The sequence below is a fragment of the Entelurus aequoreus genome, linkage group LG06 (genome assembly GCF_033978785.1).
Source record: "Entelurus aequoreus isolate RoL-2023_Sb linkage group LG06, RoL_Eaeq_v1.1, whole genome shotgun sequence".
Taxonomy (NCBI): Eukaryota; Metazoa; Chordata; class Actinopteri; order Syngnathiformes; family Syngnathidae; genus Entelurus; species Entelurus aequoreus.
The window spans coordinates 30,661,013-30,675,972 of NC_084736.1; the positions used below are offsets into that span (position 1 = coordinate 30,661,013).

At 39.3% G+C, this 14,960-nt stretch overlaps 1 protein-coding gene across 2 annotated transcripts in view; it reads right to left on the minus strand.

Annotated features, from left to right (window-relative positions):
- Positions 1-769: 769 nt before the first annotated feature.
- Positions 770-14,960, minus strand: part of atf7ip2 (activating transcription factor 7 interacting protein 2) — a 43,218-nt gene continuing 29,027 nt past the window's right edge. The window contains exon 12 of one of the 2 annotated variants that reach the window (XM_062049463.1): positions 770-1,131. In XM_062049463.1, the coding sequence (XP_061905447.1) occupies positions 903-1,131 (229 nt within the window). In that variant the 3' untranslated portion in view covers positions 770-902. The remainder of the gene's footprint in view (positions 1,132-14,960) is intronic. The other variant, XM_062049464.1, reaches the window with a different exon arrangement.

Below are 14,960 nucleotides of genomic sequence, written 5' to 3' on the forward strand. Positions count from 1 at the left end.
CTTCCAGGGTTCTAGAACCCTGGCCCATACCGATTTCTGACGTAGGCCACTTACTTAAAATCTATACCACAGATAGAGGCAAAAACCTCAATGTTTTTATACGAGGCGAAATTCCTCTATGAACCTTCTACGGAGCGATCGCTGTTACCAGCCTGCAGTAAAACCATATCACAGAACACAATTAGTAGCCTACCCTTTGATTTAGTAAAGGAATAACAGAATACTTTGATCATGAACATCAATGAACATAATTAGATGAATATATATATATATATATATATATATATATATATATATATATATATATATATATATATATATATATATATATATATATATATATATATATACACTTATTCAGATGTATTTCACATTAATGATCAATCAACCAAAATCTGTTTTAATATGAATATAGACTTATGACTGTATGGCATTTGCAGAATTTTTTTCCGGCATTTGCCTTGAATGTAGCTACCAATATTGTTGATTACCAATTGATTTTGAACACAAACTGAATTTTCGTATGAGTCCATGCTCGATTAGTGCTCGTGTAGATGGCTCGTGGTGCCTCAGGCTGGTGGCCTGCCGATACCTCGTTGGGCTTTTGGCTGCTTTGGTGAAGAAAGAGATCCACTCAAAAAGTCTGGCTCTGTCTCTCTTTGGGGTGTGGCTCAGTCCATTGGGCAGATTGTGCAGTGGCATGTGCGCGCTGGCCGCTATGGGGAAAGCTGAGGTAGAGTTGGAGCTGTTGGGGCTTTGGGGAAAGCTGAGGTAGAGTTGGAGCTGTTGGGGCTTTGGTCCAGGCCCTTGGCTTGCTTCAAGGCCTCCTCGCCGCTTCGGTACTCTCGACACCTCCTTCCACAGCTGCTGGAGGTCCGACGGACACATCGTGGCTGGCAACCTTAGTCGTTCTCGTCATCGTTGGCAAGGTGTTGTCTCTCCTCTCGGTTCCTTCCAGTCAGGTATCGGGTGTTGGTCTGGGATCTGACTTTGACCGTGCCCCTCTCGGCGGGTGGAAGGGAATCTGCACAGAGGAACTGGCACACAAATTCTGCATTTTGTAAACATACCATTTTGGTGTCATGGTCTTTCCGCCTTCCTAGGAAACTGCTGGTCCTGGGAAGGGCTGATCTGTATGCAGTTCATAGGGTGAAACATTCAAAGGCCGTAAAAACAGTTTTATTCAGGGACATTCGAATGATCATTAACGCTAATGGCAACATGTCAATCAAATTCAATTTGGTCTGTGCACAGATTTTAGCCAATTTGTTTTGATTTTCTGGTTCATCCTTTCAACCTTACCTTGTGACTGAAAATGATAACCTGTTTTCTTAAAATGGGTGCCGTTGTTTGACCTAGTCTTTTCGGGGAAAACCATGTCGGGGTATTAGATCATTCACAAAACATTTAATTACCGAATTGGCATCCTCCTTTGAAGTTGGGGTTGCTTCCGCCAACCACTGTAATTGTCAACCTAAATCTACGTACCTTTATCCTTGTACCAGATTGATCATATGAATTAAATAAAAACCTCGACACGCTCAAACTTGACACAATCCAAACTCACCTCCCCCCTCTGTCCCTGAAAAAAGGGACAGTGTTAGTCGTAGTAGTAATAGTAGTACTTTCAGAAACATCCAAGAAAAAGAAAAGGCAGCTGATAGTCAAGCGCAGCAAGAGCAGAGGGTGAGGACAGGTCATGTTTGAGGTCAATGTTTGCTTTTTTCTGTGGACCACTGGAGGGTGGCATTAGGGTAGGGAAACCCTTAGTGATATCGACCCTACATTTTATGCAAATTATTCAATATGGCAAAAGCCACAAATATGCTTAATATATATATATTGTCATTATATTAGAATATACTAACCTTATGGCGGATGCTTTTGCAATAGTAGTTTGATATTTTACAACACCTAGTGAATTATTGTGGCCACAATAATTCACTAAGTAGTTTATTTAATTTAGTCTATATATGATAGACCAATGCACAGAAACATTAAGTTCAGAAACAGATATGTTCTGTACCACATTATACTTAAATAGCTACTTCCAATCTGCAGTCCCTGGCTACCTAAATTAAAGGGATACAAAAATCATGCAATAAAATTATGACACTAATTAATCATAATGAATAATTTATATATATATCTATATATCTATATATATATATATATATATATATATATATATATATATATATATATATATATATATATATAGATATATAGATATATATATATATATAGATATATAGATATATATATATATATATAGATATATATATATATAGATATATATATAGATAGATATATATATAGATATATATATATACAGTATATTAATAATAATTAATCAATAAATAATCATACTATAGCATGTAATCAAATTAAGAAAAGTCATAAAATGCCCCTTCATCGACACATACTTAATATACAAACCCCGTTTCCATATGAGTTGGGAGATTGTGTTAGATGACTGCTGCTGCAGTAGGCAAAGCAATAGTGACAAAATGGCGGCGCATGGGAATGCAGCGGCTCTTCTAACGCTCTTGGGAGTGTAGAGCGATTTGGCAAAAAACACCCGTCATTTCTGTCAATTTCATGGCTGGCTCAAAGCGTGAACACTCTGTGATCACATATGACCGACAGACAATTCTGGATGTGGATGGATCGGGTCGTTATAGACTGAAAGATGCATGTACGGTGGACTTCCTCGCTAGCATGGGAATACTTCGTGGGCTACATCGAGCGGCCTTTGTAGCAGCGGAGTCAAGTGCTAGCGGTGACCGCCAATGGAGACGACATAGGCGGTGCGAGCGGAAACAGAAGCGGGGATGCCGAGCTGGGCTAACAACAAAGAGAAAAGCTAACCAAAGAAGCGTGGAGTCTCCGGGTAAGAAGCCATTTAAACTAGAACTAGCCGGCGTCAGGCTGGATAATCCCTGCACACATAGCAATTCTCTTAGAATAAAACACAACTCACATAATGTTTTTTCTTTTATGACCATGTCAGAGGCAGACATACATTGTACTGAGGTAGCTAACTATGATGCGTTCAGTTTATCGCAACATCAAGCAAACAATCTGAATATCCCCGTCGTATCAATTCCTAGATATGGTTGAAACTATTTAAAGTCCAATACGCATAATAAACGCAACATTATTATTATTGCTACTTCGGATAATTTCAACAAACAATCCTCAAAACAGCCCACTACCTATAATATGGGCTTTTTAAACATAAGATCATTATCTTCCAAAACGCTATTAGTTAATGAAGTCATTAGAGACAACAAACTTGACGTCGTTGGTCTCACCGAGACCTGGCTCAAACCAGACGATTTTTTTGCGCTAAATGAAGCATCTCCTCCTGGCTATACCAATACACATGTTGCCCGACCTCTTAAAAGGGGAGGGGGTGTCGCACTAATATACAATGAAAACTATAATCTTACACCTAACCTAAATAATAAATATAACTCGTTTGAGGTGCTCACTTTGAGGTTTGTCACACCGCTGCCTCTCCACCTGGCTGTTATCTACCGCCCCCCTGGGCCCTATTCGGACTTCATCAGTGAATTCTCAGTTTGTTGCTGATCTAGTGACGCACGCCGACAATATAATCATAATGGGGGACTTTAATATCCATATGAATACCCCATCGGACCCTCCATGCGTGGCGCTCCAGACTATAATTGATAGCTGTGGTCTTACACAAATAATAAATGAACCCACGCATCGCAACGGTAATACGATAGATCTATTGCTTGTCAGGGGTGTCACCACCTCTAAAGTTACGATACTCCCGTACACTAAAATAATGTCCGATCATTACCTTATAAAATTCGAAGTTCTGACTCATTGTCAACAAACTAATAATAATAATAATAACTACTATAGCAGCCGCAACATTAATGCTGCCACAACGACGACTCTTACTGACCTACTGCCTTCGGTAATGGCACCATTCCCAAATTATGTGGGCTCTATTGATAACCTCACTAACAACTTTAATGACGCCCTGCGCGACACCATTGATATTGTAGCACCGCTAAAGCTAAAAAGGGCCCCTAAAAGGCGTACCCCATGGTTTACAGAAGAAACTAAAGCCCAGAAATTATCATGTAGAAAGCTGGAACGCAAATGGCGTGCGACTAAACTTGAAGTTTTCCATGAAGCATGGTGTGATAGTTTAATAACTTATAAACGCATGCTTACCTCAGCTAAAGCTAAATATTACTCAAATCTCATCCACCTCAACAAAAATGATCCTAAATTTCTGTTTAGTACAGTAGCATCGCTAACCCAACAAGGGACTTCTCCCAGTAGCTCCACCCACTCAGCAGATGACTTTATGAATTTCTTTAATAAGAAAATTGAAGTCAATAGAAAAGAGATTAAAGACAATGCATCTCAGCTACAACTGGGTTCTATTAACACAAATACGACTGTATATACGACGGATACCGCCCTCCAAAATAGTTTCTCTCTCTTTGATGAAATAACATTGGAGGAATTGTCAAAATGTGTAAATGGGACAAAACAAACAACATGTTTACTTGACCCAATTCCTGGGAAACTTATCAAGGAGCTTTTTGTATTACTAGGTCCATCAGTGTTAAATATTATAAACTTATCACTTTCCTCTGGCACTGTTCCCCTAGCATTCAAAAAAGCGGTTATTCATCCTCTACTCAAAAGACCTAACCTCGATCTTGATCTCCTGGTAAACTACTGGCCGGTGTCCCACCTTCCGTTTATCTCGAAAATCCTCGAAAAAATTGTAGCACAGCAGCTAAATGAACACTTAGCGTCTAACAATCTCTGTGAACCTTTTCAATCCGGTTTCAGGGCAAATCACTCTACGGAGACAGCCCTCGCAAAAATGACTAATGATCTATTGCTAACGATGGATTCTGATGCTTCATCTATGTTGCTGCTTCTTGATCTTAGCGCCGCTTTCGATACTGTTGATCATAATATTTTATTAGAGCGTATCAAAACGCGTATTGGGATGACAGACTTACCCTTGTCTTGGTTTAACTCTTATCTTACTGACAGGATGCAGTGTGTCTCCCATAACAATGTGACCTCGGACTATGTTAAGGTAACGTGCGGAGTTCCCCAGGGTTCGGTTCTTGGCCCTGCACACTTTAGTATTTACATGCTGCCGCTAGGTGACATCATACGCAAATACGGTGTTAGCTTTCACTGTTATGCTGATGACACCCAACTCTACATGCCCCTAAAGCTGACCAACACGCCGGATTGTAGTCAGCTGGAGGCGTGTCTTAATGAAATTAAACAATGGATGTCCGCTAACTTTTTGCAACTCAACGCTAAGAAAACGGAAATGCTGATTATCGGTCCTGCTCAACACCGACATATATTTAAAAATACCACCTTAACATTTGACAACCAAACAATTAAACAAGGTGACTCTGTAAAGAATCTGGGTATTATCTTCGACCCAACTCTCTCGTTTGAGTCGCACATTAAGAGTGTTACTAAAACGGCCTTCTTTCATCTCCGTAATATTGCTAAAATTCGTCCCATTTTGTCCACAAGCGATGCTGAGATCATTATCCATGCGTTCGTTACATCTCGTCTCGATTACTGTAACGTTTTATTTTCGGGCCTCCCTATGTCTAGCATTAAAAGATTACAGATGGTACAAAATGCGGCTGCTAGACTTTTGACAAAAACAAGAAAGTTTGATCATATTACGCCTATACTGGCTCACTTGCACTGGCTTCCTGTGCACCTAAGATGCGACTTTAAGGTTTTACTACTTATGTATAAAATACTACACGGTCAAGCTCCTGCCTATCTTGCCGATTGTATTGTACCATATGTCCCGGCAAGAAATCTGCGTTCAAAGAACTCCGGCTTATTAGTGATTCCCAGAGCCCAAAAAAAGTCTGCGGGCTATAGAGCGTTTTCTATTCGGGCTCCAATACTATGGAATGCCCTCCCGGTAAAAGTTAGAGATGCTACCTCAGTAGAAGCATTTAAGTCTCATCTTAAAACTTATTTGTATACTCTAGCCTTTAAATAGACTCCCTTTTTAGACCAGTTGATCTGCCGTTTCTTTTCTTTTCTTTTCTACTCTGCTCCAAACCCGGGGTGGACCGCTAGCCTGTTCATCAGATGGGGACATCTCTACGCTGCTGACTCGTCTCCACTCGGGATGGTTCCTGCTGGCCCCACTATGGACTGGACTCTCGCTGATGTGTTGGACTTTCACAATATTATGTCAGACCCACTCGACATCCATTGCTTTCGGTCTCCCCTAGAGGGGGGGGGGGGGTTACCCACATATGCGGTCCTCTCCAAGGTTTCTCATAGTCATTCACACTGACGTCCCACTGGGGTGAGTTTTCCTTGCCCGTATGTGGGCTCTGTACCGAGGATGTCGTTGTGGCTTGTACAGCCCTTTGAGACACTTGTGATTTAGGGCTATATAAATAAACATTGATTGATTGATTGATTGAGATGTAAATATAAACGGAATACAATGATTTGCAAATCCTTTTCAACCCATATTCAATTGAATGCAATACAAAGGCAAGATATTTGATGTTCAAACTCATAAACTTGAATTTTTTTTTGCAAATAATAATTAACTTAGAATTTCATGGCTGCAACATGTGCCAAAGTAGTTGGGAAAGGGCATGTTCACCACTGTGTTACATGGCCTTTCCTTTTAACAACACTCAGTAAACATTTGGGAACTGAGGAGACACATTTTTTAGAGGCCTACTGAAATGAATTTTTTTTATTTAAACGGAAATAGCAGATCCATTTTATGTGTCATACTTGATCATTTTGCGATATTGCCATATTTTTGCTGAAAGGATTTAGTGGAGAAAATCGACGATAAAGTTCGCAACTTTTGCTCGCTGATAAAAAAAAACCTTGCCCCTACCGGAAGTAACGTGACGTCACAAGCGGTAGTGCTGCTCACAATTCCCCGTTGTTTACAATGGAGCGAGAGATATTAGGAGCGAGAAAGTGACGATTACCCCATTAATTTGAGCGAGGATGAACGATTCGTGGATGAGGCACGTTAGAGTGAAGAACTAGAGGCAGTGCCGGACGTATCATTTTTCGCTCTGACCGTAACTTAGGTACAAGCTGGCTCATTGGATTCCACACTATCTCCTTTTTCTATTGTGGATCACGGATTTGTATTTTAAACCACCTCGGATACTATATCCTCTTGAAAATGAGAGTCGAGCACGCGAAATGGACATTCAGAGTGACTTTTATCTCCACGACAATACATCGGTGACACACTTAGCTACTGAGCTAACGTGATAGCATCGTTCTCAAATGCAGATAGAAACAAAAGAAATAAACCCCTGACTGGAAGGATAGACAGAAGATCAACAATACTATTAAACCATGTACATGTAACTACACGGTTACATCAACAGCCGTGCTCACCTGCATTCCAGCGATCGGCGGCGCGACGAAGGACTTCACCCATCATCGACGAAGCTCTTAGCATGAGCTAACGTGATAGCATCTCTCAAATGCAGATAGAAACAAAATAAATAAATCCCTGACTGGAAGGATAGACAGAAGATCAACAATACTACTATCAGGAGACACCGAACCAAACACTGGACATGTAAATACACGGTTAATGTGTATTCGACGCCTGTCGAAGCCTAGCAATGCTGTTGCTAACGACGCTAACTTAACAACGGGACCTCGTCAGAGCTATGATAAAAACATTAGCGCTCCACCTACGCCAGCCAGCCCTCCTCAGCTCATCAACACCCGTGCTCACCTGCGTTCCAGCGTTTGACGATGCGGTCGGCGGCCCGGAGACGTAGGAAGTCAAGGTGAGTTCGCCGCTAGCGCGTCTGCTATCCAAGTCAAAGTCCTCCTTGTTGTGTTGCTACAGCCAGCCGCATACACCGATCCCACCTACAACGTTCTTCTTTGCAGCCTCCATTGTTCATTAAACAAATTGCAAAAGATTCACCAACACAGATGTCCAGAATACTGTGGAATTTTGTCGAAGAAAACAGAGCTCTGTGTATTGTGTCCAATATGGTCCAAACACTTCCGTGGATCTCTCGACGTCACGCGCATACGTCATCCTCCAAAGGCGTTTTGAACCGGAAGTTTAGCGGGAAATTTAAAATTGCACTTTATAAGTTAACCCGGCCGTATTGGCATGTGTTGCAATGTTAAGATTTCATCATTGATATATAAACTATCAGACTGTGTGGTCGGTAGTAGTGGGTTTCAGTAGGCCTTTAAGCTTCTCAGGTGGAATTCTTTCCCATTCTTGCTTGATGTACAGCTTAAGTTGTTCAACAGTCCGGGGTCTCCGTTGTGGTATTTTAGGCTTCATAGTGCGCCACACATTTTCAATGGGAGACAGATCTGGACTACAGGCAGGCTAGTCTAGTACCCGCACTCTTTTACTATGAAGCCACGTTGATGTAACACGTGGCTTGGCATTGTCTTCCTGAAATAAGCAGGGGCGTCCATGGTAACGTTGCTTGGATGGCAACATATGTTGCTCCAAAACCTGTATGTACCTTTCAGCATTAATGGCGCCTTCACATATGTGAAAGTTACCCATGTCTTGGGCACTAATACACCCCCATACCATCACACATGCTGGCTTTTCAACTTTGCGCCTATAACAATCCGGGTGGTTCTTTTCCTCTTTGGTCCGGAGGACACGACGTTCACAGTTTCCAAAAACAATTTCAAATGTGGACTCGTCAGACCACAGAACACTTTTCCACTTTGTATCAGTTCATCTTAGATGAGCTCAGGCCCAGCGAAGCCGACAGCGTTTTTGGATGTTGTTGATAAACGGTTTTCACCTTCCATAGGAGAGTTTTAACTTGCACTTACAGATGTAGCGACCAACTGTAGTTACTGACAGTGGGTTTCTGAAGTGTTCCTGAGCCCATGTGGTGATATCCTTTACACACTGATGTCGCTTGTTGATGGAGTACAGCCTGAGGGATCGAAGGTCACGGGCTTAGCTGCTTACGTGCAGTGATTTCTCCAGATTCTCTGAACCCTTTGATGATATTACGGACCGTAGATGGTGAAATCCCTAAATTCCTTGCAATAGCTGGCTGAGAAAGGTTGTTCTTAAACTGTTCAACAATTTGCTCACACATTTGTTGACAAAGTGGTGACCCTCGCCCCATCCTTGTTTGTGAATGACTGAGCATTTCATGGAATCTATTTTTATACCCAATCATGGCACCCACCTGTTCCCAATTAGCCTGCCTGTTCACCTGTGGGATGTTCCAAATAAGGGTTTGATGAGCATTCCTCAACTTTATTAGTATTTATTGCCACCTTTCCCAACTTCTTTGTCACATGTTGCTGGAATCAAATTCTAAAGTTAATGATTATTTGCAAAAAAAAAACAGTTTATCAGTTTGAACATCAAATATGTTGTCTTTGTAGCATATTCAACTGAATATGGGTTGAAAATTATTTGCAAATCATTGTATTCCGTTTATATTTATATCTAACACAATTTCCCAATTCATATGGAAACGGGGTTTATACAATATAACCACACCTTATTTACATCATCACACAAAGACAATACATGCTCTTGTTCACATTTGTCATCATCCATACCTCACAATTTACAACAAAAAATGCTCTCATGGATAAATATAATACACATTAGGTTGATGTGTCAACATAATGCCCACCTTAGTGACCGTGTGAGAAGCTTTGATTGCTCCAAAGCCACTTTTTAACTTAAAATGTTCTATTCCTTTGGATATAACGGGGAGAAGGCTAATTGGTCTGTACTTGTTGATGTCTTGTTTATTTCCTGCTTTATGGATTGGGATGATAGCAGCAGCTTTCAACGTGGTAGGGAAAATGTTTTCTGTTATTGATTTATTTATCAATTGTTGTTATAGGAACAATAAGACTATCCTTATACGTTTTTAGGAAGAAAATGTTCAGACCGTATATATCTCTAGATCGTGAGTTTGATAATGCAGGGAGGATTTTGTTTACCTTTGTTTCATTTGTTAATTCTTAACTTAGTCCACCCTGAATAAATGGCAATTATTTGCACTGATTTTGAGGGACTTATTATTCAAGGTTTGTACAGACTGAATGAAATGTTCATTAAAATTAATAATTAATAATCATACGATCTGTATTTAGACCTGTTTTAATTGCTCTTATGAGAGCTGAGTCCCGATTTTTCATTAGAATCCAAATTGTTTCATCAATCCAAGGTATTTTTTATTTTAGCACTTTTCTTTCTGGGTTTTGTATTAGTGTATTTACAGATGATCCCTTTGATTTTTGTCATCCAAATGTAATTCTAGTAGGGCTGCTTATAATTTGTGTCATGTAGAAGCCGTTTATAATATCCTTAAGTTTCTTTCTACGCGACGTATTTAACCAGTACAGATTAACGTCCCCCATGATGTTCAATTCTTTCATACTGTGCTGTTTGAGGATGTCTGAAAATGAATTGAGAAAAATGTCTTTAGCTGTGGTCGGTCGGTATGCTACAATTACCTTGAAATACATTTCTGAGGACAATGTGATTTTAATTCCAACACACTCAAGATGATCTACTGGGAGGGTCATTTGTTCACATTTAATGTTTTCCCTTACATAAATCATAACTCCTCCCCCCTTTGTCACTTGATCTGTTTTTTCTGTAATCTTGTACCCCGGGACATTAATTAGAACAAAAGGTGTTGTGGGTTTTAACCATGTCTCCGATAGACAAAGGCACCCCAGATTAGAGTCTGACAGTAACTGCTGGATTTGTTCGGTATGGTTCCTGTTGTAGAAAGTTTAATGATGCGGACACGTTTGTTACTGAATACTTTCTACAGACTTCTGTCCCTAAGCGACTTTGTGTATGTAATAAGCAACTATAATTAATTGATATGATTAAATGTGTTGTTTTAGCTCAGCTGTTGTGTAGCTGCTAGCTCCTCGTAGCCTACAGCAGGAGTGTCCAAATTGCAGCCCATAGCTATGTTTTTAACAGACAACCGAAACAATTGAAAATGTGGTATTTGCGTGTCGGTTCACTCAGCGGCAGCTGCGCCCTGTTTTATCATTCGACCTAAGTCTTTGGTTTCGTAGGCGGGACAGAGGGCAAGGGAACAATGTGGGACAGCAATTGTCCGTCTTATACCATGCTTTCTTGTTGTAAGGATAGTTCACATGAGCGGCCATACCTTGAGTTCCACCATATGTAGGAGTCAAAGGGCTCCTATTTTGAGTCGTCTAATTGGTGATAATACATTTTGGCGGGTCGGGTGGCGGCACACACGGACGCAGCTCAGTCAGCCAGGGCTTTCACCGATAGGACGGTTGGAGCAGTCCCCGTCCTCCATTCGTTCCTGGAGGCGTACCCAGTAGATGTCAGCTGATGTCGTGCTGTCAGGCAACATCAGGAAGGTTCCTTCTGTGCGATATTGAATGTCAGGGCACAGTTTGTAAAGCAGGTCATTACAAGGTGTGTGCAGGTCGACCACAAAGGGATGCTTCAATGAGTGTCCAGCAATCTGAACAGGAAGTTGTTTGGTGACATGTATCATTCTTGTGATCACAGCAGAGCCATTGTCCGTTGACACTTATGTCCAGCAGGGGTCTGTTTGTATCTCCTGCTGGGCGTCCAGCTGTGGGCGTCCTTTGGCACGTCTGTATGATGTTTTGGCTACAAATCGGAGCTTGTCTTGTTTTAGACAAGTTGGCACAGTCACATGACCAGTCACTCGGCTGCAAAACAGTTTCCCCCCTGGCTTGACCTAGGATAACCGCGACCACCACCAGAGTCTGACTGTCGGGTTTCACGTCTGTTGAGGATTCTTCCCTCCAGATGTTGGAGCTCAAAACACGTTTACCCATTGTTGAATATACCCTAACTGATTAGTGACCTCTTGGTTCTTTTGACATTTAGTTTCAGCGATCTGTATTTTAAGGAGTTGTTTCCTTGCTGCTCTGTCACAGCCTTGTCGTTATCCTCTTGCTTAGTCAATTTTGCATATCACGTTTAAATCACAACATTAATTGTCCCAATATTAATCAATACCCCTAATTCAAAGATTATACATACTACTTCATGTATATTTAAGTAACTTTTTAATTTAACTAAAGATTATCTATAGGTTAATTAAACTATCATTTGTCTATCAGTTGGTTCGAGCACGCTGTCATGCTACACTTCACTTGTGCACTCTGACTTCCTGTCGTGCGCGATATTCTACAAAATAAAAGCATGCATTTATTCTCGCTCCTCCACCTGTTTTTTCAACCCAGTCACAACACGCACACACACACAAGGCCGTGTGCTAAGTGATAAGCCGAACAACACTTCTCTCCTTTATGACACTTTACATATCGACTCTTATTATAGTTATTAATCTAGGCTTTTATTTGTAATTTTTATTCAACACTATTCAAAGCAAACGGTTGTAAAGGTTATAGATGTTCACATTATACTATCAAAAGTCTATAGCTAACTGAAAGCTGTTGAGATTTGGTGTGCCTCCTTATTTATTCTATGTTATGCCATTATCCTATTATAGCTCACCACCCAGATGTATGGTGTAATGCAATGTCTAAATAAAAATAAAATACTCCAACCTAAAAATGTTAGACTACACTTTAAAGTTAAATGACTTAAAACTTACTTTTATTATATTCATTTCCAAACTCACCTCCACCACAGCAGACATTTTCCTACCATCCTATCTTAATACCCCCATAAATTGTAACACTATGGCATAAGAGGTGTTTCACAACAGTGGTTAAGTAGTTATTTAAGTAATAGATCTCAACATATGTAAATTAATAAGACTAAATCACAGCCAGAAAGAGAAACTTGTGGGGTTCCACAAGCCTCGTTATTGGGACCTAAGTTATTTATACTTTATTTAAACTATATTTGTTCAGTATCTAATACATTAAAATGTATTATGTTTGCAGATGATACAAATGTATATGGTTCAGGAGAAGACTTGAAGGAAGTGTTGAATATATAAAGGGAAAAATATCCAAATCCATTGCTATTCTGTATAAAGTAAGACACATGCTGAATAAGAAATGTCTGCATATGTTATATTATTCTTTTATTTTTCCATATTTAACAAAATGTGTTGTAGTTTGGGGAAATGTTTATGGAACAAATATAGACCCAATACTTAAACTTAAAAACAAATCATTAGAATAATACACAAAGCGTGCTACTATGAACATACCAATCCATTATTTATAAGTTATAATGTGTTAAAATGGTCATATATTCTGTTTTTAAAAACAATGGAAATTATGTTTTGAGTAAAGAACAACAGCTTTCCAGCTTGTATTCTTAGGTTATTTACATTAAGAGGAGAAAACTATCATTTACGGGGATATTGATTTTTGAAATAGGTAAAATAAGAACAAATATAAAATACAAATGTATTTAAGTTTTAGGAGTTAAATAGTAGAACAAGCTCAGTGATGAGTTCCTATTTTAATGATGTTGGATCTGTGTTGTTGTTGTTGGGGACAAGTGTTGTAAATTAGCTTTGGCTACAAACACTATGATGCATACATTGGATAACTGTTTCAGATGGCTATGTTTTTGTATCTGTCCCTATTTCAAATAAACCTCTATAATAATAAAAAAGACATGTAGTTTTTTGTTATGGTTTAAGAAACCCTTGAAAGGTGAAATGATTGAACATTATAAAATATAGTAACAATTATTTTCATCTTTTAACGATGTTCCAGGCAATCTAATGTTCAGTGAATGTATAGGATAGGCAAATATAAGCTTTGGCTTCAGCCTATTCCTTTTTCGGTCATTCTTTTTATTTTATTTTCTTTCTGTCTGTAAATGTGTATGATTGTTAAAATGTCTAATCTGTACTGTTAAACTGGTCACACAAAATGGTTGATGATTGATTATATGACCGAAATAAACTTATTTCATATATTCATTCATAGTTTACTCCATTTTGCATCTAATTATTGCTATTGATTTCTTCCTATTTCACTCAAACAACCAAATAAACAAACAAACTTGCAGCGAACTACCACCAACAGCATACGCTGACACACGAATACCATTTACGAATACCTTCAATTGTCACTTTCTCCTCTTTCCTTCAACTTGCTTTTTCCTTTACAAACCACATCATGTATCCATCTTTTCCTTACCCTTCACACAATGTTTCTATTTCTATTCTCCTCTCCTAGAAACCATTCACGTAAGGTTATAACCATCCATTCTCTTCACCTTCCCTTCAAACCTCTCCTGCTCTTTCTCTCTCTCTCTCTCTCTCTCTCTCTCTCTCTCTCTCTCTCTCTCTCTCTCTCTCTCTCTCTCTCTCTCTCTCTCTTTCACAATAAAAACTTACATGTAATACATCCATTTTTCTATTTATCTCTTTAAAAACACACCGATCCAAAATAAATCAGTCTTATAAAATACAACAGGGTCAACAACAATCTAAAACCATATAATGTCATGCGTCTTTATTTATCTCTTAACAGTTATTCCTCCTTCATAACCTGAATTTTACACTTTAGATATGATTTAGACTAAAAAAAAACTCTTTTGTCCCACACGTCATTAGACTGTACAACTCCTCTCTGGGGGGGAGGGGGGATCCTAGGATGACAGGGAATGCAAAACAATAACAGTGCAACACTTTTTCATAACATGGTCACTACTGCCTAGTTTCTCTTGTTATATTCTTATTTTACTGTTATATTTTTATTCTCATTGCTGCTTTTTATTTTTATTCTACTGTAATATGTTTCTATTTTGTTTCCATTTATACCCCCATTATTTACTATTTACTTTTTAAATTCGATCTCAATTTTGTACACTGCTGGTGGAATTTTAATTTTCCTGAGAGAACTCTCCTGAAGGAATCAATAAAGTACTATCTATCTATGTATCTATCTATTGCTAATCCTAG